Source organism: Saccopteryx bilineata, chromosome 1, assembly GCF_036850765.1.
Source record: "Saccopteryx bilineata isolate mSacBil1 chromosome 1, mSacBil1_pri_phased_curated, whole genome shotgun sequence".
NCBI lineage: Eukaryota > Metazoa > Chordata > Mammalia > Chiroptera > Emballonuridae > Saccopteryx > Saccopteryx bilineata.
Window position 1 is genome coordinate 28636359 of NC_089490.1, and position 27127 is coordinate 28663485.

The 27127-nt window shown below is 35.6% G+C and overlaps 1 protein-coding gene across 6 annotated transcripts in view; it reads right to left on the reverse strand.

The window, feature by feature from the left end:
- The window catches only part of PKHD1 (PKHD1 ciliary IPT domain containing fibrocystin/polyductin), a 495803-nt gene that overhangs the window by 147907 nt on the left and 320769 nt on the right, over nucleotides 1-27127 (reverse strand). For 5 of the 6 annotated variants that reach the window (XR_010728191.1, XM_066252548.1, XM_066252523.1 and 2 more), the window contains 2 exons: nucleotides 8703-8816; nucleotides 4947-5034 (listed from right to left, as the gene is read on the reverse strand). Coding sequence is in view for 5 of the 6 variants with exons in the window: in XM_066252548.1 (XP_066108645.1) it covers nucleotides 4947-5034; nucleotides 8703-8816 (202 nt within the window). In the remaining variant the exon portion in view is untranslated. The remainder of the gene's footprint in view (nucleotides 1-4946; nucleotides 5035-8702; nucleotides 8817-27127) is intronic. The other variant, XM_066252532.1, reaches the window with a different exon arrangement.

Below are 27127 nucleotides of genomic sequence, written 5' to 3' on the forward strand. Positions count from 1 at the left end.
CTGCTTTATAAATTTTATAAAGTAAAGTTACTTCCCTACTTTATAAATCACCATTACTGTGCAACTGGTGGGCGGTTAGAAAATTTTACTACTAACAGAGATACAAAAGTGGGCAGTAGGTATAAAAAGGTTGACTACCCCTGTTCTAGATTATGATTTTACAATTATTTTAGGATAGGTAAGTGACTCGGGTTAGGGTGTGTTTTGACTTACACCAAAATTCAGGTTACGTCACTGCCGTAGGAATGGAACTGTGTTGTAACCCAAGGACTCCTGTATGTATATATTTACTTAAATATTCTTCAAATAATTTTATGATTTTTTTTATATTTAATTTTTAGTCCATTTAAAATTTACTTTAAAGGAAAGCCCAAAGTGAAAAACCTAGTTTTATGTTTTTCCAAAGCATTATACCAGCTCAAGTTTTCAACTAAGTTGAAATGGTAATATGCAAACTCTAGATAACAAAATTTAACTGGGTCTATTGTTAGGTACTGTCTTATATTCTGGTGCTGGTAACAATAAAGTAATTATCACATTAAAGGTATATTTTTTAAAAAAGAACTGATAGTGTTTGGTTATCTTCAAGTGTTTTATTTATCCAAAAGACTTATAATTAATGAGTCAGATTCCAAATGCTTATATTTGGCTTGTGATTAAAGTAGCATTAGGTTTGACATCTTTTAAAATATTGAGCCTTCCCATTTATATTATGCATGACCATTTAGTCTAATCTTACTTTATATCTTTTATTAGTGTTTTATAGTTTTGCTTTTATAGTTCCAATAATTTTTCTTAAGTTTCTTCCCAGTATTCTAAATTGAACTTTTAAATAGAATTTTACATTACAATTTAAAACTTTATTGCTCACATATTAAAAAGCTATTAATTTGTACATTTATTAAATTCAACTGATAGATTTTCAGATGGTTCTCTAGTTTTCTAAGATAAAATGTACATAATCCACACACAAGTGTTTGGATTTCTTTCCATAATTACAACTAATGAACCTTTATTTTTTTTGATGTAACACATTGGCTAAAACTTAATAATAATATATAATGATTTTTGTGATACACTAAGTTTTAAAGTTAGTTTTTCCATAAAATAAAAAACTGATATTTCAAAGAAATTTTTAACAATTTATTTTGTATTATTATTTAAGTAGTGATTCTCAACTAATGGCTAAACACCCTAGTAAAAAAAAAAAAAAAAAAACCATTCATTTAAGGAAGTTCCTTATAGTCCTAATTTGCTGTTTATTTGAAGAATACAAGCTGAAATTTATTAAATGCATTTCTGTTTTACACCAAATGATTATAGTCTTACTCTTTATGCTTATTGTTTAAATTATATTAGATTATTTCAATTTGAATCATTTCTTTTTATTTGGATGACTCACACACAATCATGATTTTATTTTTTCTAATAAATTACTGAGTTTGATTTGTTGCTGTTATGATATTTTATTATCTGCTTTTTGCTTAAAGTTGGATGTTGCCTTCGATTTTGTTAGATTTTTTTTGAAGTTTTCTTTAGCAGCTCTTTTAAAAATTATTTTATGCTTGCCTCCTAAAATTAATTGGAAAGCTTCACATATTTTCCTGTGCTATGGAATAGATTATACAACATAAAAAGTGATAGTTGAATGATTGAAAGAACATGCCATACATTAATTGAACCAACTGTATTCTTGGAAATAAATCTTGGATAACTTTATGTCTTAGATATTATTGGTTCTTCCAGTTTTATTCTTCTTTAGTCAATTATGATAATTTATATTTCTATATATAACCTAAGTTTCAAAATGACTCTATATTGATAGAACACTTTATATTACAATTTTAATTCATTTGGTATATTTGAATTCTCATTTCTGATTTTATATATTTTTGTATGATTACAAAATTTATTAGAGATTAAACCAGTATCTCTAAAAAAAAAATCTAAGTGTACTCAGTTCTGACTTTTTTATTCACCAATTTCTGACTTTATTTTGCACCAAATGATTTCATTTGATCTTTTTGTTTGTTTTTTCAAATTGACAACTTTGTTTAATTTTATTTTTTCTTATTCAAAAGGAAAAGCATTTAATATACTGGCATGTTTGGCCATGTCTCATGCAATATTCTTAATAGTGTTTCTTCCCAAATATTCTATTGATAAAGTTCTGGTCTCTTTAAAACAAAGTTACTTTAAAAGGGATTTTTTTTATGCTTTTCCATCTCATAAGTGATTAATATTTTTGGTTAAGATATTGTTTTTATCTTTATATTTATTTGATTATAACATATTCTATGTCATTTCTGTTTATTAAAGTTTATTAAGGCTTTAATTATATATATACATTCTGGGGTAAGAATACTTATGTATATATGCATACAAATCAAATTGCTTTTATTATATTATTTATATTTCCTCATATTTTCTTTATTAACCTAAACTAAAGATTAAATTAAACTTTAAACCTAATCTAAAGATTAAAAACTGAAAGAGTCTTTTATTACTACTTTTTTCTGTCAATTTCCCCTCATGTTACTTGGAGATTTACTCTACATATTTCTATATTGCTATCTGGTGTAAAACTTCCCTGATATTTGGGTCTCACTGGAGATTAATATCTTTATTAATATAAACTGTATTTATTTGACCAATTTATATATTTAATTTTATTATTCTTATGGATAATTTTGAGCTTTTTGCTCTCATTAATTTTATTCAATATTTAATTTAAAAAATGTTTTCTGAATTGGTTTTGTTTTCCCTCCATAAAAAAGTTATGATATTTTATTATCTAGTTTTTTCTATATAGTGTCATTTTTTAATAAGTATATTTTCTTTTTATAACTGGCAGACATTACTTCTTTATTTCTATATTTTTATGACTTTTTTGTTGTTTTTGTTCTCTTACTTCATTTTCTTCTCTTCTTGTATTTTGTTATTTATTTTATAGGTTTTTGTTTGTTTATTTGTTTCCCTCTGGTGATTTGGAAGGTCTATATCTTATTTGAAACTCTACTAAAACAAATTGAGTTATATTTACTTTCTATGGCATGCTTATGTCTCATACCCAGTTTCTTATGGCTATAGTCCCAGATTGTTAGCTGAGAATTATGACCTGTGATGGTTTTTGTATGCATCCATTTCGGTAGGCTATCAGACCCAGTTATTCAAACACTAATGTAAAGTGTTGCTGCAAAGGTATTTTGTAAATGTAGTTATTTCTACAATCAGTTGACTTTAAGTAAAGGAGATTATACTAAAAAATGGTGGTGGCTGTGATTAATCAGTTGGAATGCCTTAAAAGCCAAACTGAAGTTTTTCCTAAAGAAGAAATCCTGCCTCAGGACTGCAGCGTCAGATCCTGCTCGAGCCTCTGCAGCCCGCTGGCCTGCCTTACAGATTTGGAACTTATCAGCCCTTGTAAGTGTGTAAACTAATTCTTTGAAAAGCATCTCTTTATATACATTCTATCTAGAATGTATACTATTAATATATATATAACCACTATCATTCATACACACAGAACCTACTAGTTATACACACACACACATACACACACAGAACCCTTACTAATATTGATACATTAACTTTTCAAATTTGCAGGAACAATTAGAATTTGCCTTATTATAACAACCATCTTTACAATATTAAATTTAATTTATTGCAATGCCTATTTTTCATGCATATACTTTATATATGTTTATATTTTTTAATGTTATTCTTATTCTTGAATTTTAGATTAGTTTAATCCCATTATTAATCTCTTTTGTGTTTTTTGGTTTTGTTTTTTTTCCAATTCTTGCAGTCAAATGGTATCTTTCTCTTACTTTCACATGTGAAAAGCATCTTAGCAGGATGTTCAATTTTTTGGCCATAATCTGTTTTCCTTAAATATATATTAATTTTTTATGACTATCTTCCTACATTTAATGAAGTAAAATATTCTAAGATTAGGAAGCTCTATGCCCCCTTCTGTGATTCTTTTATTCTTTCACTCTGTTTTTCTTATACTGTGAGAATATGTAGCAATCATTGTTCTTAATGTTGATCTGTTTACATTAAATATAACTATTCCCAAGTTGATTATGTGTATTTCTGTTATAGTTTTCAATATTCTTTCTGTTATAGTTATTCTGGGCTCTTATTAAAAAGAGGAATTATTTGTACATACTTTATAATTTCTGTTTTCTATTTATAATACCTTCTTTTTTATTATTTTTATCTCCTGAGCTTTTATTCTGCATCCACGGAGAGTCCACCAGTTTGTTCTTCATAGTACCTACTCTGTTTATGGCTGTGATTATTTCATTCTTTACTGCCTCCAAAATTCTTTGTTAATTGTGTTTAGAGACAGAGAGAGAAAAAGAGAGAAGCATTCATTTATTGTTCCACTTAGTTTTGCATTCATTGTTCACTTCTTGTATATTCTCTAACCAAAGATGGAACCCCCAACCCAGATGTTTCTGGACGACACTCTAACTGACTAAGCTACCCAGTCAGGGCCCAATATATTATTAAATTCTGTTATCGCATTTTACATTTCATATGATTTTCCATATGCTTCATCTCACTCTTATTTTTTTCCACCTATCTCTTAACCAGCTATCATTTCAACTCAGACTATTATGGTCTACCTTAAACCTTAACTATTATCTCATAGAATTCATATTTTTAAAGATTTATTGATAGCCATAAACATGAAGTATCTAAAATTTATTCCTTAACTAAACTATGTATTTCCCCAGCCTTTTATTTGTTTTTTTTATGTTTTTTTCTGTTTCAGAGATTTCAAAAACCCCTTCACATCACTTATTTTTTTAATTATTTGTATTTTCATTTTAATTATTAATCTAAAATTTAATTGTATGCCATAACAAAGCATCAAGCAGAAGCAAACTAAACCAGAGAATACATTACATTCGCAACTTACTCTCCTGCCTTACCTCTCATTGCCTGAGGCGATGTCAGCTCTAAGCCGTGTCCAGGACTTCTTAGGGTAAGCACTGTGAAGCTGAACTTTCCCATAAACCCCTGAAATAAAATGAGCAAAGTTTGGATAGGAAAATCCTTCAGAGGAATTAAGGAGATATGAGTAAAGCTCATTAGGGAGGTTATTGTGCAAGATATATGATATAGAACTATACATAAAGATGTCAACTTTATCATAAAATGACCATTTAAATGCTCTATTTACAATAGGTCAGATATATCTCACATGGACATGAAATTTATTCTCTCCAAATCTATAGAAAAAGGCATGCTACACCACATCTAGTAATCCAACAGTTGGGATGTAGACCACTGTGATGGCTAACTAGTCAGATTTCCACCAATTAAGTGACTCCCCACTATTTGCAATTCTGTTGGAAGTTAACTAGTTTTGATATTTTGTTATACACTAAATTTTCCAAAAGGCAAGGGTAATTTTATTTCCTGAGGAAAAAGATTTGGTGCTATTGGCTTTGTTGTCAGTGGTTGGACCTCTATTTGTGTGCGTTTGTGCATATTAAAGTTATCAAAGGATAAATCTCTAGCTCCTTTGTTTCAAAATATAATTTATTTCAGACTCATAAATGAAAACCTTGCCAGGGACATGCTTGATGCAGTTCAGTTTTATTCCTTCAGGTCTTTCCTCTTACATGTTTCACTGCCATTTAAAATCACAAAAGGCTCAATCCCTCATCTACTAGTGTTCCAAACGTGTTTTAGGCATGAACCCGAGCAGCAACAAAATTATGAACATACACTCCTAATGCATGGATATTTACTTAAATATGCACATACATATATGAGTATATTCATATATATTTGAATAGAAGTACTAATATTTTTCTTCCTGCGCCCTAAGGATTGTCAGCATACCCCTGCATTGGCACACCCTATTTTGTTGCAAATCATGAATATTGGACTCTAAAGATTTTATAATTTTTAAAGAAAACATATGAATAAAAGAAATAAACACCAGTAAAGTACAAATAACATGCCTTGAGTTTTCCTTTTATGTGAACCAAATAGATCTCAACTGATTGAAACCTAACCACCTATGTCAACTTCCATAATTTTTTCCATATTCTAATTCAAAGAAAAGTCACAAGATAATAAAACTAAAATTAGAATTAATAAAAATGTAAAAAGTACTCATTTTAGTTACATGTCCTGGAATCAATATTTCAAACAAATAGACACATATGTATAAGTTTTAGAAGATATCCTCATTATTATCATTTTAAAAGTTCATCTTTTTTACTATAGGCTAAGTAGGATAGTCAGAGGAGGAACATGAAGTAATTTAGAGAAATTCCCAACAAAAGATTTTAACAAAAACCAGTTTGTTTTCTTAAATTTGAATTATCCAGAAAATTTAATTGACCAGTAAAGGAGACTTATGGATCATTCCCAATCATCAAATGTTTACATTAAAACAACATCATTTCTTATTTGTTTCAAGGAAATTATTATAATTAAAAAGATTAAAATCTGTCACTTATATCAGAAAAATTTAAGCATGTAGCAAAACAATTATTCAATTTAGCATCAGAAAAAAAATCTCAAAAACATTAGTTTGACCATCCAGCTGGAGTTGGGGATCAGAACAGATATTCTTGAATACAGGGGGTCCTCCAGTTATGACAGTCGCGACATACGACATTTCAAGTTTATGATGCTCATTCTCATAAAAACTTAAAAAGATTGAGATGTGAGTGTTTTGGCTTATGCTGTTACCGTCGTCCTACTTACAGACTACATGGGCAAATTAGTTTGGCTTCCTGCGGCGGAAGAATACACAGTAATGCGGCCTATGAGTGAGGTCGTTGGCACCCCCCCCCCTACGTTTACCTCAGCCACTTTGGACTATTAAAAGGGCAAGTGTTCCGTTTGTGTTAGGCTAGGGTGGTGTTTTGACTTGAGCCAAAATTCGAGATACATCACTGTCAAAGGAACGGAGCTGTGTCATAACCTGAGGACCCCAATACGTACTCCTAACACGTTTCAACCAAGGTGGTACTACGTAGGACAGAGTGGACAACACAGGCAAAAAGAGACAATATTCCTGATCTATCTCGTTTGTCAACGTGAAAAAAAGAACTAAAATATCCTTGAACCTCATATTCTTAAAAAGATAAAATAAATAGCATGTATGAAAAATCCTTTGGAAATAATAAAGCACTGTCAAAGTATTGTATGGCAAAGGCTGCACATTATAGACCTAGGTTACCAAATATCTCACTATCTTAACATGATTTCCATTTTACTGAGTCACTGATATCTTATACAATTAGTAATGACATACAGAGTGAGAAAATACTAGAAATCTGATAAACAGCCTCTTATGTCTATCCCTGAAAACTGAGTTATTGTCTGGCTCTGACATCATGATTATACAGGACCAGTCACAGTTTCTGTGCTCTTATGTAGACCAATTTTAAAATAAGATTCAGTATTGTGGCAGTATCAAATGAAGAAACTGTCAATAGTAAATGTTTTTGTTTTTGTTTTTGTTTTTTTTGTGACAGAGACAGAGAGAGACAGAGAGGGGGACAGATAAGGACAGACAGACAGGAAGGGAGAGAGATAAGAAGCATCAATTTTTTGTTGCGGCACTTTAGTTGTTCATTGATTGCTTTCTCATATGTGCCTTAACTGGGAGGCTACAGCAGACAGAGTGCCCCTTGCTCAAATCAGTGATCTTGGGCTCAAGCCGATGAGCCTTGCTCAAACCAGATGAGACCATGCTCAAGCTGGTGTCCTCGGCGTTTCACATCTAGGTCCTCTGCGTCCCAGTCCAACGCTCTATCCACTGCACCATCGTCGGGTCAGGCAGTAAATGTTCCTTAGACATCTCTACCTCTATCAGTTTTAAAAATGTATCTTCTCTCAATATATTTGACCCCCTTAACTGTTTAGTATCCCCCATTCCCATTCACAGTGGTAACCACCAGACTGCTGTTTGTGTCTGTGAGTTTTTGTTTTTCTTATTCGTTCATTTGTTGCTTTCAATCTTATATCTCACATGTGCATGAAATCATATGCTTCTTTTTGTATTGAATTTACTGGTGACACTGGTCTACAAAATTAAACAGGTTTTAGGTACACAATTTCACAACACATTATCTGGACACTGCATTTTGAGTTTACCACCCCAAGTCAAGCTCAGGGTTTATGCCCCTTGTCTACCCCTCCCCCCCAACACCCCACTCTCCAACAATCCCCACACTGTCACACTGTTGTCTGTCCCTGTGAGTTTCTCCTCTCCCTCTTTCTTTTTCTGCAAAATACAGATCATGTGTCATAGAAATGCACAACTTGAAACCTATATAATGTTTTTAACCAATGCCACCCCAATAAATTTAATTTTAAAAACTGAAAATATAATAAAATATGTATCAATGATTACACCATATTTATAGTTGCTAACATAGACTCTTAGTCTAGATTTTGGTGTCTGAACAATCTGGATATGAATCTAAATGCTGACACTATAAAACTGTGTGGCCTTTTCATATTGTTCATCATCTCTGAGTCTTAGTTTTGACATCTGTTAAATGGGCACTGCTTATAGGAGAGCTGGCATATAAAATAACAAATATAAATTATCCGAAAGAGTGCCTGAGCTATAACAGATATTCTATGAATGGTACTTTATCACATACGCACATATCATTTTTAATAAATGTATTAAAAATGTATTTTACTCTTACCAATTGTTCCTGGATCAATATGAATCCCATTGAAACGGTCACAAAAGACTCCCTCTGAGGCTCTAAGGAGAATCAGAAGCTTTTGTTCTTTTCTTAAGGGATTTTCCAGAGTACCTATTTACAAAGAAAAGTGTATCATTTAAATGAATTTGGAATTGAAAGAGAGAGAAATTGTAATGTAATTTAGGGAATGCAAAGTAGATGCTTATATGGATAAGAGTTAAAAGTCATATGGAAGAAATAAAAAAATAAGAAAAAACATGATGCAATAAACTTCTCTAAAGGGATATGGATAACTGTTCAACAAATATTCATTCACTCTTTTTTTTTTTTTAAACTAGGTCAGAGTATATACCTTCCTGTCCTACCAATAGATAGCCTAGTTATATGCTTTGCTTAAGGCAATAAAATTGGGTAGAAGAGATAGTGATGCCAGTTCTGAGTTGGTGCTTGGCTAGTTTTCACCAGGTCACCTGCAATGATGGATTCAGTCACAAAAGGAGTACGTATGCCTTAAATAACCTCTAGTGCCTGACTAAAGAAAACAGACCTAGCAAATCTGAAGAGACTACACGAGCTGGAAGCAATTCTAACTCAGCTCAACATAAATAATTGTGGTGGTACGCCATTGAGGTTTGATGATGACTTGTCACACACTGCGATTATAGCAAAACCTGGCTGATGCATGTCTATGGTGGGGGCCCCAAAGAGCTTTACATGTAGTTTAGCATTTAATCCTCACAACAAACCTGAAAAGTACGTATGATTCTTCGCTCAATTTTAAATGTTCATATATAATGAGGTTTAGAGATTAAGAGACTTGTCCAAATTTTTCCAACTAGTAAGTAACAGAGTCTGAATTTGGACAATGGCCTGTTTATGCTCAGTGTTTTATTAAATAAGGCATTATCTATTTCTAAGCCTAAATTCTCTGAGCAGCATAGGGACACAATTCATTCAGGCTATCTTAGACTCCAGTTGGGAATTACTTTTAACATTATTTCCTTGATATAAACAGCAGAGTTTGGTCACTTTCACAGTATGAGAATTCTTTGGGGGATATGCAGAAATAGTGGTCCTGAGGATGGACCTAACAAAGGTTATTTTTTTTTTCAAAAATTGTATCTTAAAGTATAGTATTACCAAAAAAAAATATCAGCTTTTCAAGAAACAGCTGGTGAAAAGATAGTCTCTAAACCACAGACTGGATCAAGCAGGTTGGCAAAAGACATCTGCTATCAAACAAGACTTTCCAGTTTAGAAATTCTTGAAAATGTAAGCAAACATGAGGTTGCCAAGCACAGTAAGAAGTAAATGGTAAACTTAAAATCGCCCCACTGTCATTTTGGTTAAGTGCCTTTCACGGGGCATCAAATCATTCTCCCCAGTCGGCACTTCCTATATACCTGGTTAACCAAAAGGCTCAGTGTGAGCCGGCAGCTTGCTACCTGCCATATTTCCCCAGGTATAAGGCTATCCCATGAATAAGACGCACTTTCATTCTGGGGCACGAAATTTGAAAAAAAAAAAGTATTACATAAAGTTACTGAACTCAAGTTTTATTCATCATAAAATGCATACAACTCCTCATCGCTGTCAAAACTCCTACCCATTAGCTTGTCCTCATCTGGGTCTGATGACAAATCACTGTCTTCATCAATGGGCGCAAAAACAATTGGGAAAAAGCGGGAAATGCAAGTAAAAAACTACAATCTCTGTATAAGATGCACCCAGTTTTTAGAACCCAAATTTTTCGGGGGAAAAAAAGTGTGTTTTATACAGGGGGAATTATGGTACCTATGTTTATGGTCCAGACTTCAGGGCCATCAGTCCACAAGGGACTGTTACTGGTAAGACTCAAAGAGGTAAGTACACCTGCTTGGAGCTGCACAGTAGGTCCAGGGAAAGCAAGGATGAAACCCCCACAGCCTCTGATCCCAAGGAGACGCCAAGGGACGCAGCTGCCCCATGAAGGTAACGCTGACCCTCAGCTGAGCTACCAGCACAGCCTCTCGGCCAAAACAAAGCTGTGTCAGGGAAGAGAGAAAGGGAGCAGGGCAGAGGAGAAAGCTAAGAAAATGTGTGTGGTGGCGCTCTTATCTTAGCGGTGACAAGTCTGTCCAGTAAGCTGCTTTCCAACTGTGATTTCATTTATTTCACGGAGGGTAGTTTAGATTCTTGGGGGGAAAAATGGCCTAGCACTAAACAGATACCAGAGAGAAAAAAGTAGGACAGTTTTTGCCCTAGAGAAATGTATGCAGCGTGCCACGAAAGGAGTTCAGCGTTCCTCTAAAATCAGAGATTGAATCAATTATGCAACCCAAAACTGCAGCACATGTGGCGTGCTCACAGAAAGTCTGGGCAAAATTAGCTCCATTTCCACCCCCTAACCCCCTGATCTCGTGGTATCTCAGATCACCAGGGTTTGGATTTGTTTCTGTGATGTGGGGGAAGGGAAAGGTGCAGGTTAGGACTGAGCAGAAAGAAGGCAACCGTGGCCTCAGAGAAAGGAATACTGTGTGTGCTGTTTTGACATTAAAAAGGAGTGCACCTAAAATTTGTAAATGTGGCTGAATGGAAAGCCCTTCGGGCTGGACTCTTCATTTTATTCTGAAGCCCAACAGTCAGAGAGAGTGGCAGACTCTCGCCAGCCTTGGCTTTGTCCTTCAATGACAGCCGCCACCTCTCCTAGGAGGAGGCTTTCAGAATAGTACTGTTGCTCTCTGGTTTTCCTTTCTGGGGCTGCTTGGAACTGCTGTAGATTGCAGCAGAAGGCATTCTCCACCTGGACGGAATTTAGATATTCGCAGGGAAAATAATCATCACTTGGCGTTGCAAAGACCTGCCAGGCATTTATGCTTACATCGTTTTATTTCCCTTTGCAACCCTGTGATGGATACTGTTGAGGCACTCATGAAGAAACTGAGGCAAAGAGAGGCTAAGTAGCTGATCAGAAATTACACAGCTAGCAAGTGTGTGAAGCTGGGCTTAGACTTAATAAGTACCATGTTAGGACATGTGGGCATACATGAATAGGAAAGAAGCAAAAGGGACGTGGCCATTACTTAGCATAACGGTGGGCAATGGAGGGGAAACAAAATATGTTCCAGATGCCAGAATCACCTGGGGAGATGGAAGAAAATAAGTTCTGGTGTACGACAGATAACCGTTACAATGGTTTGAGGAACTTGGTACAAATGGATTCCATGAACTTCAAGGGTAAGAAGAAGGGAAAAGACTTTATATGATTTTATTAACTAAACCTTTTGGATGAAATCATGTATAAACCTAGTTTACACTTAAGCCCACTCTCTGAACGGGACTCCCCACACCTTGTAACTAAGCCAGTGAACACCAAGTTACTTCCTGTCCCTTCTGCTCTTTCCTCTGTGCATATGAGATGCCCCAGGCTTCGATGTCACTTAACTTTGTCCTGTCTACATCCTAATCATTCCTCAACACTTAGCTTTGCTGTAATTTATTTCTAAAAGTCTTCTATGATATTAAATGACATGCCCTTTTCAGTGCGTAAAAACGCCATGCCCCTTGCTGCACTAACTTTCCTTCAAGGAGCTTGTCCTAAAGAAATGGCGTAGAATGTGGACAGATTGAGGCCCAGAGTTCAGTACTGCAGTATTATCGACTTATCATCACAAACATTTGAAAATGCTTTGAAGTAGCAAACGATTAGAAACAACTTGGTCTATTTAGAACCCTTTTTTCTCCCCAACTTTTTTGACGTGCTCAATAGCTGAGCCACGTAAGTACCTCAACGAACCCAAACCACTTTATACACCACTTCCTTTGGGTTCATTCCCTGTCAGCTGAGTCTGGGTGAAGTGGCCCTTTCTGGGCTATCACAGCATATTGTGTTTGTTTTACCTCGATACATCTACCCTATTCCACCAGCGCATTTTACCTGACTGCCTCCTTCTCCTCATAAGCTAATGGAGAGAAGTGACTGTGTATCAGCAGCAGAGTTCATTTCTATTTTAAAAACAATTAGAAATAAAGAAGAATACTGCATAGCAAAAAAGACTCATTTCACCAATGTTGTCATAATTTTAAACATGGATGTTCCATGCATCATTGCTTCAGAACAAAGCAATTTTTCAATGAAAAATAATAACAAATTAAACACAACTGCTTATAATATAAACAAAAATAGTAAATATATAACAGCTTTGAATAGTATAATTAATAAATTTGACATAATACATAAGTGGAAAACTAGACTTCTAAAGGATATATATTATTTTTAGGCATGCACAAGATTTTCACAAATATTGATCTCACATGATGACCCTAAAGTTTAACAAATTTAAAAGAACTGAAATTATACAGCATATGTGTTGGGACCATAAGCCAACAGGGTCTTTGCAGTTTAGATTTTGGGGAGACAGAGGTGTGGGGAACTGGCAGCAAGCTGACAGTCTGCCCAATCTCCACCTCACTCGTTCTGTGAAGTGGCTAAAGGCTGTTTTCCTCCACACCACCATGTTAGCTGTGGTGCTGGATTGTTTATACTTGTCTTATCCTCCATGTCCCTCGAAAGACTGGAGGCCATTTCCTTTTTATCTTTTGTTTTGTGAAGTTAAGATGTTATGTATGGTGGGAGTTTTCTGCACTTGGGAGAATTCTTGGGTTGCTTTGGAAATATGACTTTGTTTTAATGATATCTTTGATTTGCTAATAACCTCACTTTGCCCTATAAATAAAGAAGGTAGGGGGGGTGGAGACTCGCTTTTTGCAAGCTTTCTTCTGTGTTGCAAAGAGTCCTCCTGAGCCCATCCTTTTCTCTCTTTAAGTCTATTTTCTTAATTCCACGCCGTACCCGCTCAGGACCTGGAATTACTAGCTGCGCTGGTTTGCGGCACATGTTTGCTGACCATTGTTTAGTCAAAGTGTACAATGCACATTGGAAAACTTTTATAAAATAAACTATTTTAAAATAAAGATTTTCATGTAACAAACAAAAAGTACATTTCAAAACATAAAACTTAAATAAATCAATATAAAATAGATAATTCATCATAAAAAGGATAAAATAAGGTATAAAATAGATACTAAAATTTTAAAAATACTCAATCACATTAGAAATTAGGGAAATGTAAATTATACCAATAATGAGGTCCTATTATCCACCTACTAGAATAGGTTTATAGTGTTTAATTCATCTGCATATTTATTTTATAAGCATTTATGTAAATGGGTATCATATTTTACAATAAATATAAAATTTTTAACTATTATGTTTCAAGGACACTCATCAATAAGTATTTGTAGATCAAAAGAATGAAAACTGAGTAAAAATATATTTATTTTTCTGTTTCTCCATACCATCAACTTTATTTATAGCTTTATTAGTTGATATAAGAAAAACTGCATATATTTATTGTACATTGACCAAAATTTAAGACACATATCCTTAATTAACTTTTTTGCAGGTACTGTTCACTAAATCCAAAGCAACAAATTGTATTTCTAAATAATTTGTATTGCTTGAAATTCCATAAATATCATGATTGCACATAAATGATAGGTTAAGAAATTACCCCCCAAATCAACTTTACACATTTTCTCTGTCCTCAGGAGTAGGTTATAGCGTGATGACTTTAGAAATTGAGTTTCTAATGGGAACTTAACTATTTTTCTCATATCTTGTGGATATTTCCTTCTAGCAGAGATTCCAGAACTTTCTTTCTTATCAGACCTGAACTGGCAAACAGTGCTGAACCAATTACATTGTGAAGCATATTTTATTCTGAATTAGATTTTAATTCCCAGTGTGTACCTGACCTACCTATTTCTAAAACACCCCTCCCCAGTAGAATCAACCACAAATGGGAAAAAAATAAAGAATGAAAAGGCTTACTTACCCAATGAAATAAGAATCTATTAAATAATGTCTAGTTTGGGCTGACAAATTTTTATCATCAATGAGTCCTCTCAATTTATCAACACTCGGTAGGTTATGAAGTAAAAGTTAATACAATTTATTAGTTCACATACTTGCAAAATGTATTTAAATTCTTAAAACTTCTTACATAAGGTTGAGCAAATTCATTTCTGTAAATCTTGGTTTCTGCCACTATAAAATATGCACAAGAGTAGCATCCATTTTGGGGGAAAGTTATAAAATTTAGTGCATGTTAATGACACATGGCACATTGTCTGCATAGAACACCTGCTTTTAAAACTGTTGGCTCTTGGTATGTAACCATACTAAAAACCAGTAGTGGTAACTGTTGCATTCACCGGGTACGAGAACAAACGTCGGAGACTTTCAGGAGTATAGATGTTACTTTATTGGCCAGTTTAACCTGCGCAGGGGCGAATTCCCAAGATGTCCGGAGACACCGTACTCACAAGGAGTTGCAAACGGGAATCGCGCCTGGCGCTTACAACTAAGTCCTTATATAAGTTAGGCAAGCAAGCAGTTCATAGAAGCAAATGTGGTAGTTAGCTATTGGCTAATTCATAGTTGTGCGTTATAACAACCCTAATAGAGAATGGAAATTTTTCAAGTCTAAACACATATATTGTTAATCTCTTGGCAGTAAGTCAACATCTTGAGCAACCCTGGGTAGTGCACCTCTAACGGTCAGGGACAGGACATGCCTTCAACACTTAAGTTCCCTGTTCTGTTAGTGCTTAGCCCGCATCCTGTTATTCAGAGCATTCTTAATTTTTCTTGATCCTTACAGTAACAATGGAGGAATAAAACATTTCAAAGTTAATATTTAATTTGGAAATGAAGAAAAAAGAAGGCAAGCTCTTTTTAGCAAGTAATGTTCTACTCCCAAAGTGCGAGAAACTAAACAATTCGACAGTGAACATACTAGGTGATCACTTATTTGAATGTCCAGTCCAGGAACAGCAGGAAAGACAATTATATTCCTCTCAAACTCACTTTTACAAGAGTTTCAGAACCAAACAAAACAGATTATTCATTCACTCACTGTAGGGAATCACCTCTCTGATCTTGCACCCTCTATAACTTGGATTAAGGAATGTTAGTTAAAAAGCCCTGAGTGCGAATAGTAATGTGAATGTAATTCCCTGCTGCAAACACAGGGAAATAGGTTTCCTGGATGCAAACACCAAGAAACTGTGTGAGTGAGTGACCTTTGTGCAAACACAAAGGAATGCATGTGAAGGGGCTTTAAGAAATTAGCATGGAGGTTCTAGATCGCCCCTTTCCTTTGTGCTTGTTAATTAGCAAAAGGAAAAGAATGTACTGACCAAAACTAGTCCTTTTTCCATATCAACAAGAAGTAGATTAGTGATTCTTTCCCCTTATCACTTGATCTCCCTCCCCTGCTATTCTGTTACCTTTGTTCTGCTTTTGATCAATAGAAGCTCTGGGAGAAGGAGACTTGGGAAGTTAGTGTCTCTTGACTGCCTCTCCCACTTCTCTTGACAACAATGTGTGTCTTGAGCAGTTTTTCCACAGGACACTGGTAGTTTCTAGTGGGCTGGAGGGCTGCAACTCACTTATTCGCCTGTTTGCTTAAAATTATTTAGTTTTTTTCATGCAAAAATAACTAAATTTAACAATTATTTTATTTATTATATAGTTAACCATTTAGTAATTTAAAAATAATAAATTTCTAAGAAATATGTTACTGCAATAGACATTTAAGAGTCAAAATATAGTTTAGGAAACACTCATTTAAAAAATATTGAAATATTAAAGTAAAAATAATTTATGCACATGTGTTTGGTAGAGACTGATAGTCTAACAAGACAGAATGATTTCTTGTTTTAGTGTTTTTTTCTTTATATAGAGAGAGATATGGATGTTTGTCAGAGATAATCTTATAACAAACAGATATTTCTATGCTTAATCTTATTTTTGAAATATATATTATTTCACTGTTGGATGCCAGTCTTTCTTAGAGACTCACAGAAATAGAATTTAGTGTTTACCAAACCTATAAAAACAAAGCTTTTAGACTTTTCCACTTACTGTTAAATATGATATTTAAGTCACATCCCTTTGATGTCAACCTTTTATTTTATCAGCTAACTAGTAGTTAGATTGAATAACTGTTAGTGTAAACAAAAACTGATTTCTTAACTGATGATCCATATTAGCTATTTATAAACCACTTATTTTGCAAATATCTATGTATACTTGGGTTTGCACATTAAATGTGTGGTTATTGTTCTAATTGTTATTAAACTTGAAAGATATATATATTTTTTTAATTTAATGTATTATTTTTAAACAAACGCCACTTCCAGATACAAGATTCTCTCTGGCTACTCAATCAGTCTGACTACTGGGTATTGTGGCGTTAGGCTGGAGGTTATGTTTTAATCTACACTTTTCTCTGGTTTGACTCCTTATTACTTAATCATCCAATGAGTTTTACAGAACTGTCAGTTCGAAAGGCAATAAACTGTGTATGGATTTTTTCTCTTCTTTAGGATTGAGAAAGTCCCAATCATGGAAGCAATGAAAGAAACTTCCATCCACCTAGTACTTCATTTCCTGACAATCAAAGTCATGTGCTAATGATGACCTTAGGCTCCTAGCTACAAATGCGAGATAAACTGACAAATACCCATCACTGGCTCGGCAAAACTATATGTGACAAGTTTTAGGATAAAAAACCAGTTCGAAGCCTAATTACTAAACGAGTAGGCAGCACATCATGTGACCTGGTTGTAACAGGGCAAAGGAAGAGCAAGCTGCTGAGTCCTCAGGGACATTGATTTGTGGGGCATGTCATTGCTTACTTAGAGATCAAGGAGGGTTCTATTAACTTCTAAAGACAAATTAATTATTAATGGTTATCTTTCTCTGAAATCCTCCTACAAACTATCACAAGAGAATTTTCTATTTGCAATTTTAAAAGTATGAGATTAAAACACTCTCTAAATTGAACATTTGGATAGGCAACATGTTAATGTTATTGATATCGAAGATAAGAAGGAACACATATTAAAGCACAGAAATGATGTCTTATCTGAAAAGAGACATTGATGAATGCAATAATGATGATATGAATGAGAGCAGTGCCGCATAGCTTAAACTCAAACCTATGTAATGAAATTCATGTCCACTGTTCACTATTCTCCAGCTACTGTGGCTGCCATTCTGCTTCTCAGCTATGTATAAAAGATGAAGTCAGACAGCTATTCATGAACAAAGAAACACAAACATTAAAAATAATAATAACAAGCCAGAGTCTATTGTACAGGTCTCAAGTCAAGCATTTTTATCAGTTTTTCTCTTTTAGATAGATTAAAAATTGAAAATACTTTGGATTTGTACAAATCACCAACTTTTCCAATATGTTTTTCCCCTTGTTTTGTTCCTTTTATGCAGGGGCAAACTGTAGTCATTTTTATGTTAACACTATAATTCCAACCTCACAGATGTTGACATTTAAATATAGGGAGAGTGATTGTATTATAAGATAAAAGAAATTGAGATGAAAGAGCGATTTATATATGACTGTATACACTAATCAGTCACATAGCACGTTATCAGAAGCCTACTATTCACTAACTAGGTTCTAGGGTTATAAAATATTCTAAAGAAGCCTAGCATCTAATATAGAGAGAATATTTATGAGAAAGTAACAATAGAATGAATACAATAATGATGATATGAGTGAATAGAATGGACCAGATGTAAAGATACACTAAAACCTATTGAATGGAGACAGAAAAGTTTTATAGTAAAGCTAGTCCTCTGGCAAAGGATTAAAGGATACATATTGAAGGTACCTATTATAGCCTCTAATTCTGGTCTTAGTTTTTACCAGCTATGGAACTTTGGAACAAATCAATAATCTCTTTGTATCTCAGTTTCCTTATCCATACCATTAAACAAAGGAGCCACATAATCTCTGAAGTCTATATCACAGTTATAAATCTACTATGGGGGAATTTCCAGAAATTATATGATGAGTTGCTAAACTAGAATTATAATCCAAGTCTCCAGAAATTCCATATTTATTAAGGTCCTAAACTAATTTCTGCCTTGTTAAAGTCATACTCATGAGATTATTGAAAAGTAGCAATTTTCAGCACTAATTGTACTCATTTGTGTTCTTCAATGCTTTAGAGAGCAGTGCTGCATAGCTTAAACTCAAACCTATGTCATGAAATTCATGTCCACTGTTCACTATTCTCCAGCTACTGTGGCTGCCTTTCTGCTTCTCAGCTATGTATAGCACATCCCTGCCACTGCCTCAGGACTTTTGCACTTCCTCTTCCTTCTGTTTGAAACCCTCCTGTCCAAATGTTTGCAAGACTAGCTCTCTTTTGTCTCTATGGTCTAAGGTGACAATGACTCTTGAGAAAGGTTATCACTAACTACTTAATGTATAGTGCCAACATTCATTCTGGATCTCTTCAGCTCACATTCTTTTTTTCTTTCCTTCAGAGTATGGATTACCATCTAAAATCTTCTAGATTGGTCCTGGCTAGTTGGTTTAGTGAACAGAGCATCCGTCTGAGGTGTAGACATCCCAGGTTTGATCTCCAGTCAGGGCACACATGAGAAGTGACCATTTGCATCTCTTCCTCTCACTCTCCCCCTTCACTCTTTCTTTCTCTCCCACAGCCAGTGGCCCAATTAGCCCAAGCACTGGCTCCGGGCACTGAGGATAGCTCAGTTGACTCAAGCATTGGCCCCAGATTGCAGTTGCTGGGTGGATCCTAATCTAGGTGTATGCAGGAGTCTGTCTCACTGTCTCCACTCCTCTCACTTTAAAAAAATATCTACTAGATTGATTTTACTATTTTATTGTCTGTTTCCCCCAATAAAAGAATTCAAGCAGGAATCTCAACTGTCTTTTCTCGTTTCTGATTATTCAAGTTCCAGAAGAATGCTGGGCACTGAGTTAGTATTCAGTGACAGAGAAAGTGAGAGAAAGAGGAAAGAAAGAGGCAAAGACAGGCACAACTATCTAAATAATATTTGGAAAATTCAGCCCTGGCCAATTGGCTTAGTGGTAGAGCACTGGCCCAGTGTGTGGAAGCCCCAGGTTCAATTTTTCTCCTTAATATCTACTTATTTGCTCCATTTTATCATCCAAAAGAAAGTTTGCTACTTGTGAAATCATATAAAGGTTTGATAATATCACTTTTAATATGGACACTGTTCATTTCCAAACATGATGTTTAATATGCTTAGTTGTACTTAAGACTATATTACAGCTAAAAACAAAGTTAAGGAATAGATAAATGGTATCAAACTTATTAGCAGTTACAGTCCTTCAAGTAATGTGTTGAATTTTTTCTGTATTCCACATGCAAAGTAACATTTTGTGTCAAAATTATAATGTTGGTGTCAGCCATTATAAAAATAAAACAAAAAGCTAGAATAGGATGGCCATTGTTTTTTACCTTCTTTGCTTTCTAAACCGTATGTCACACTACTAACCACTCCTTTCTTTGTAAATGCCTACCTTTGTTTCTATATATTACTTTTTTGCCATTTCTTTTACCTGCATAGTAGCTTCTTCTCCTTCTGCCTTTCTGAGCTCTACTTCCTCTACTACTCTCAAAAGGCTGATGCTCCCCAAAATTTCAGCTTTGGTCATTGTTTCTTCTCAGGCTCACAGCTTGGATTTCACATTTTGGCTGATGACTACTAAATAGTATATTTAGCACAGTTGTCTCTTGTGCTTGCTATTTATTTATTTATTTATTTATTATTAAGGAGAAAGAGGGGAGACAGAGACAGATTCCTGCATGATCCCGATGGGGATTCACCTGCAAGTCCCCTACAGGGTGATGTTCTGCTCATCTGGGGCATTGCTTTGTTGCTCAGCAACCAGGCTATTCTTAGCACCTGAGGCTGAGTCCTCAGCACCATAGGCCAACTCACTCCAATCGAGCCATGGCTGCGAGGAGGGAGGAGGGAGAGGGGCAAGAGGGGGATGGGTGGAAAAGTAGATTGTTGTTTCTCCTGTGTGACTGAGAATCAAACCTGGGACATCCATGCTGGGCTGATGCTCTACCACTGAGCCAACCAGCCAGGGCTCTCCTGTGTTTTTTCAAAAATTGTTTTGTCTTCTATATGCAACCATTTACATATCTCACTGAAATCTAAACTTGATGTGTATGAGTCTATGTATTCAACAAAGCACTAAGGGTATACTGTGTGCCAGACAGTAGTCAAGTACTTTAGTATATATTAATTCATTTAATTTTCATAAAACTCTATAAAGTACTATTGTTATTTTTTATTTTTTATTTTATTTATTTATTTATTTATTTTTGCATTTTTCTGAAGCTGGAAACAGGGAGAGACAGTCAGACAGACTCCCGCATGCGCCCGACCGGGATCCACCCGGCACGCCCACCAGGGGCAATGCTCTGCCCACCAGGGGGCGATGCTCTGCCCATCCTGGGCGTCGCCATGTTGCGACCAGAGCCACTCTAGCGCCTGAGGCAGAGGCCAAGGAGCCATCCCCAGCGCCCGGGCCATCTTTGCTCCAATGGAGCCTTGGCTGCGGGAGGGGAAGAGAGAGACAGAGAGGAAGACGCGGCGGAGGGGTGGAGAAGCAAATGGGCGCTTCTCCTGTGTGCCCTGGCCGGGAATCGAACCCGGGTCCTCCGCACGCTAGGCCGACGCTCTATTGTTATTTTTTAAAATTACTAAGTCAGAGTTCATGTAATTTATCCAGAGTCACTCAACTAAGAAGTGCTAGAAAGGAGAGTCTAGCCTGGCGCCAACAATAGCTCATATCTCACAACTTGAAACCCAGGATGTATTCCAAACAATTCTTTCTCCCTCACATCAAAATCAAAATCGCTACTAGGTTCCATGATTTTATTTTCCCAATGTTTCCCTAATTCATTCCTCCTCTTTAACTCCAGTGCTTTAGTCCAGTCCTTCCCAATCTTTTTCCTGAATTACCTCAGTAGCCTTCTACTTTCCACTATGCCCCTTCCAATGCAGCCTGCACACGCCATGGGTGATCTTTTTAAGGCCAAATCTAATCATGTAACTGCCCTGCTTGGCACTACCTACTTCCTTCATCATAAAATCCAAACTCCTTTACATAATATGTAAGACCAAGAAGCTTCACGAGCTAGCACTATTCTATAAATCTTATAATCCTGACTTACCCATTCCCCACAATTTTCTGAAGGAATAATGCTCATCCATAGATACATCCTTTTCCAGATCTATTTCTTTTTTATCTTTAAGGCCCCTTCAGGTTGGAAGAAATGATGCTTCCTTTTATGTTTTTACTTGTTTTGTCTCCATTGCTTTATTGAAACATCTCTTGAGAGTTAGGTTCATGACTTCTGTTTCTGTACATTCAATTTCTCCTATAGTACCTGGATCATAGTAGGCCATGAGCAAAAAGATGATGAAGTCAAGAATGGATACACAAGTGAAATGCTTTAAGCTTATCTTAAGTGTTTTATCAGACTAATGAGATAACTACTGAACAAAGAATGATACTGAGTTTGATGTTTGTGATGCAGCTCTAGCCCTCTAAGCAAAGCTTTGATCTTAAACCTCCCTTCTAATGTTAGCATTATTATTATACTCTACTAAAAAGTCAATTGATACCTTTTGCCAGCACCAGCTGCCTTAAAAGCAGGACCACCAGGAAATATAATTCCACAGTGTTGAGACTTGGATCAAAATGCATCAGATAGCAGGCATACATTGGCAGTGCTCTGTGCCAATGTCCACATCCATTAAGTTTATTTACTAACTAGTGTTATTATCTATTTTATGTTGGGATTTCTTTGGGGTGCGGTAGAATTGGACAGATGGGTTGAAAGTCTTCCTTCAGGCATCATACACATAGGATTGAGCAGATGGGTTCCAATAATCAAACTTTAGGCACAACAAAGCAGGGAGAAAAAAAATATCATTGTCTAGTAATAGATAAAAAAATATATTTGGAAATGAACAAATTTAAAAATAAGATTTGAAATGTAGAAATCCAAACTGAGCATTGGAACGTGGCACCTTCCGTCAAAGGTGTAGCTTTTCAGGTGACAAGTTTTTATTATAGCAATAAGTAACTTCAAAAATGCAAAAGACTAATCATAGCAATAGAAGAGGTCAACTTGAAATAAGTTCTCTAGTAACAGGAACAAGGCTCAGTTTTATATGTACTTTTTAATATTTCTATCAGTTAACTAGGTAGTTTATAGAATATTAAACAAATGACCAAATGGTATTAATCTGGGAGGACAAGAACAGAATCCAAAAGGATTTCTCCATTGTGGAAAGATGGATAAAATAATAAAATAAAGAATGATGTAGAAAAAAATCTTGTATTTGGATCCCCTACAACCCAAGAGAAAACCAAATAATTCCTATACAGTGTAAAATGTAGAGACATGTATTTTAAGTGGCACATATAAAAACTTAGAGTTGACACTGCAGTTGGAAGGACCAACTGTATGGCATGTCTGGACAAAGATGTTAGTTAAGTCTTTGGTTGTATCAGTAGTAATGTGCTAGAGAGCATCCATTATCAAACCCTGCCCTTCTTTACTCTGCTCAGTGCCTCAGGATGCTGCTCACCTGCAAGCACTACATCAGTAAGTTCTCCTTTATCTGGAGTTCCAGTTAGGTTTGGCCAAAATAGTAGCATAAGCAGGAAACAAGAAAGGAAAGAGAGAGATCAGGGAGTTATTCCCATGGGTCCTTCCCAGTACAAATATTGATCAACTTACGACCTATGCAACTTACAACCATCCGACTTTATGATCACAATCGCTAGCCAAGACTGCTTTGCGTCTGGCAGCGCAAGCGTTGCCCAGCTGGGCGTAGGACAGTGCGGACCAGCTTCCGGCAGCACTACCATCTCCGCGTGCACCATTTCAACTGTTATCCCAGACTCGGTACAGCAATTTGTGTTTTGTGTCTTGGATATTTTTCATCAAACCCCTCCCAAGACGTCTACCAAGGGAAATTGTCTTTGCATATAATAAACCAGTTAGTTGTACTGGTAATGCAGTGTTTTACTTAAACCTGACAAATGTAAAAATAAGAAACAAAATGGTGTAGAGATGATACAAATGGCATAAAATGAACAAAGAAAATTATGATATATAACAATAATGAAAGAAAACTATGATAAAATATGACCTAAAGATTTTTATAACATCATTTCACAGTATTGTACATATAGCCTACTCAACTTACGACCAAATCGTGTTACTACCGGTCTGTCGGAACCAATCATGGTCATAAGTTGAGCACTAGCTGTAATGAGTGAACCCCACTCATATAAAAGATTGTGCTGGTGTCTGGCAACCATCTCCACTCTTCTCCTTTGATCTGGGATTTCGGTAATGACTTCCTTTTTCCCACTCCTTTAGGACAAAGGGTGATAAGGATGCTCTGCTGTTACTAGCCCTGGGGCATACTCCAGGCCATTTAGATTTTTGTAAATAGTTTTTTATCTAAATCTATTCAAATCATTCAATGTAATATGATGTCTATTTCCTGCAAGCACTCTGACAAATAGACTAATAATTTATTAAACTCCTATTATTTACCAAGCACTTAGTAGGAGCTTGTTATGTTCAGTGGATTCAACATCCCATTGAGGCCAGGTCTATTGCTGCTGTATACTTGACAGATGTATGAATTGAGGTGTCCGGAGGTTGATTTGCTTTAACTCAAACAGCATATAGATGACCAAGCTGGTTGTGATCCCAACCTGTTTGACTTATAGTCCATGTTTTTATCTGCTATATTGTTTCATTCTGTTCAGAATACGTCAGGTTTTATTCTTACATTCTTTTCTTTTTTTTTTTTTTTTTTTTGTCTTTTTTTTTTTTTGTACTTTTCCGAAGCTGGAAACGGGGAGAGACAGTCAGACAGACTCCCGCATGCGCCCGACCGGGATCCACCCGGCACGCCCACCAGGGGTGACGCTCTGCCCACTAGGGGGCAATGCTCTGCCCCTCCGGGGTGTCGCTCTGCCAAGACCAGAGCCACTCTAGTGCCTGGGGCAGAGGCCAAGGAGCCATCCCCAGCGCCCGGGGCCATCTTTGCTCCAATGGAGCCTCGGCTGCGGGAGGGGAAGAGAGAGACAGAGAGGAAGGAGGGGGGTGTGGAGAAGCAAATGGGCACCTCTCCTATGTGCCCTGGCTGGGAATCGAACCCGGGTCCCCCGCACGCCAGACCGACGCTCTACCGCTGAGCCAACCGGCCAGGGCTCTTACATTCTTATTCAGGGAGAATGGCCTTTCTCCTAGGCTTCAAACTTTCAGAGAAATTAAACAAAACAAGTGTGTTTAGTGACCATCTCATAACTGAGATATGGAGGAAATACAAATGTATAAAATTGTTCTGAAAGCAATTTGACATCATACATTAAGGACCTTAAAACATAAATTTACCCTTAGCCCCATCAATTCCACTTATAGAAGTCTATCCTAAGAAAATAATCAGAGATATGAATAACGATTTAAGTACTAAGATGTTCATTACAGAGTAAGTTACAAGGACAAAAAAAATCTGAAATAATCTTGATGTTCAATAGTAGAAGAATGGTTAACTAAATTATTATACATGTGTGTATATGTATATATTCATATAGATATGGAATATTTAAGCTACTAAAATTGTGTCTTGGGGGTAATTCTCATACCTGCTATGGGAATGTAAATTGATGCAGTCATGATGCAAAATAGAATTAGGATCCCTCAGGAAACTAATAGAGCTACCATATGACCCAGCAACCCCTCTTCTGGGTATCTATCTGAAAAATTTGAAAACACTTATTTGTAAAGATATATGTACCCCTGTGTTCATTGCAGTATTATTCACAATAGTCAAGACATAAAAACAACTCAAGTGTCCTTAACTGGATGAGTGGATAAAGAAGATATGGTACCTATATACATTGAAATACTACTCAGCTATAAGGAAAAGATAAAGTATTGCCATTTGCAACAACATGGACAAATCTCGAGAATATTAGGCTAAATGAAATATGATGGAAAAGGACAAGAACCATATGATTTCACTCACAGGTGGGAGATAAAACAAAAAGCAATAAACAAACGAATAAAATAAACAAAAACCGACACTCATAGTTATAAACAAGAGAGTTGGTGGTAACCAAAAGGGAAGGGAAGTGAGGGGAGGATGAAGAGGATAAAGGGGTCAAGTACAAGGTGACAGGAGATTTGACTTCAGGTGATGAGCACACAATAGAGTATACAGTCGTATTATAAAGTTGTATTATAAAATTGGACCCCTTTATATAATGTTATATAAATTATAATTTATATAATTTTATTAACCGATGTTATCCCAATATACTTAATAAAAAATATGTCTTTGAAATAGAATAAGTTGGGAAAATTCTCATATTGTTAACACAAAATCCAAAATATTATCAAACTATATACCCTACATGTTAAAGTGTGTGCGTACATGTATTCACGTATGTGTAGGAAAAGAAATTTAAGACTATAAAATGTTTACTGTGATTATATTTACATTTGGGAAGGTAATTAGTTGTTCTATATAATTGTCTATTGCTTTCCTGTATTTTCCTTTTTTGTACAATAGACTGAAAATAGAAAAACAATTTAAAACACTATAACTAAATAATAATAATTAAGGTAACTATTATTTAATCATGGTTAAAATAATAGAAACTGTATAACCTGAAAAAGATTCAAGAAAATTGGGAATGAAAGACTATCAACGGGAAGGGAATTTGACATTCACCCTGTATGAATCCAATAAGAACCTGAACCAACAGAAAGTAGAGGAAGACAAAATTTAGCATAATAGGAGGAGAATAATTCTAATGAGACTTTTAAAAGTGGGAACAGATTGTCTCCAAAGGTTTTATTGTCACTGGAACTATTCAGTGAGAGGCCTGCCCACAATTTTTCAGGAATCTTCTTATAGTGATTAAGCTCTGGACAGGTAGTTTTGGTCTAGAATGGTCTCCCACAAGAAGTTTGGGTGTTACCAGAAAAGGTATCTAAATACTTCCTCACCATCAGAGATTTATTTCTCTGGGATAAGGTATTGTTTCTGGGAATTCTCTTTTAATCTCCTTTTGGAGAGCAAATTCTCTTTTAATCTCCTTTTGAGATGCCTTGCTAAGTTCAAAAGTAGTTCTTTAGTGGGGAGAATTTATGTCTTTTCGTTATTGCACCCTACTGCCTACAACAGTTCTGGGTATACAGTCTACCTATCAATGCATGTTTTGTGGGGGGTTTTAATATATTTTTAAGAAAGCCAATGTACCAGTCCTGGTTAGGACAGAACCCCAGACCCACTCCATCCTGCCTGTCCCTCAGTCTCAGCCACATGCCTCCCTTCCTGGGCGAGGAGTCTCCCAGCACTGAGTCTCTTGGTTCTCAACTAGTTGCCTGGTAAGCCACAAAACCTTACAAAGACAGAAGGGCTCATTGCTTCGGGGGTAGATCAGATGAATTATTTG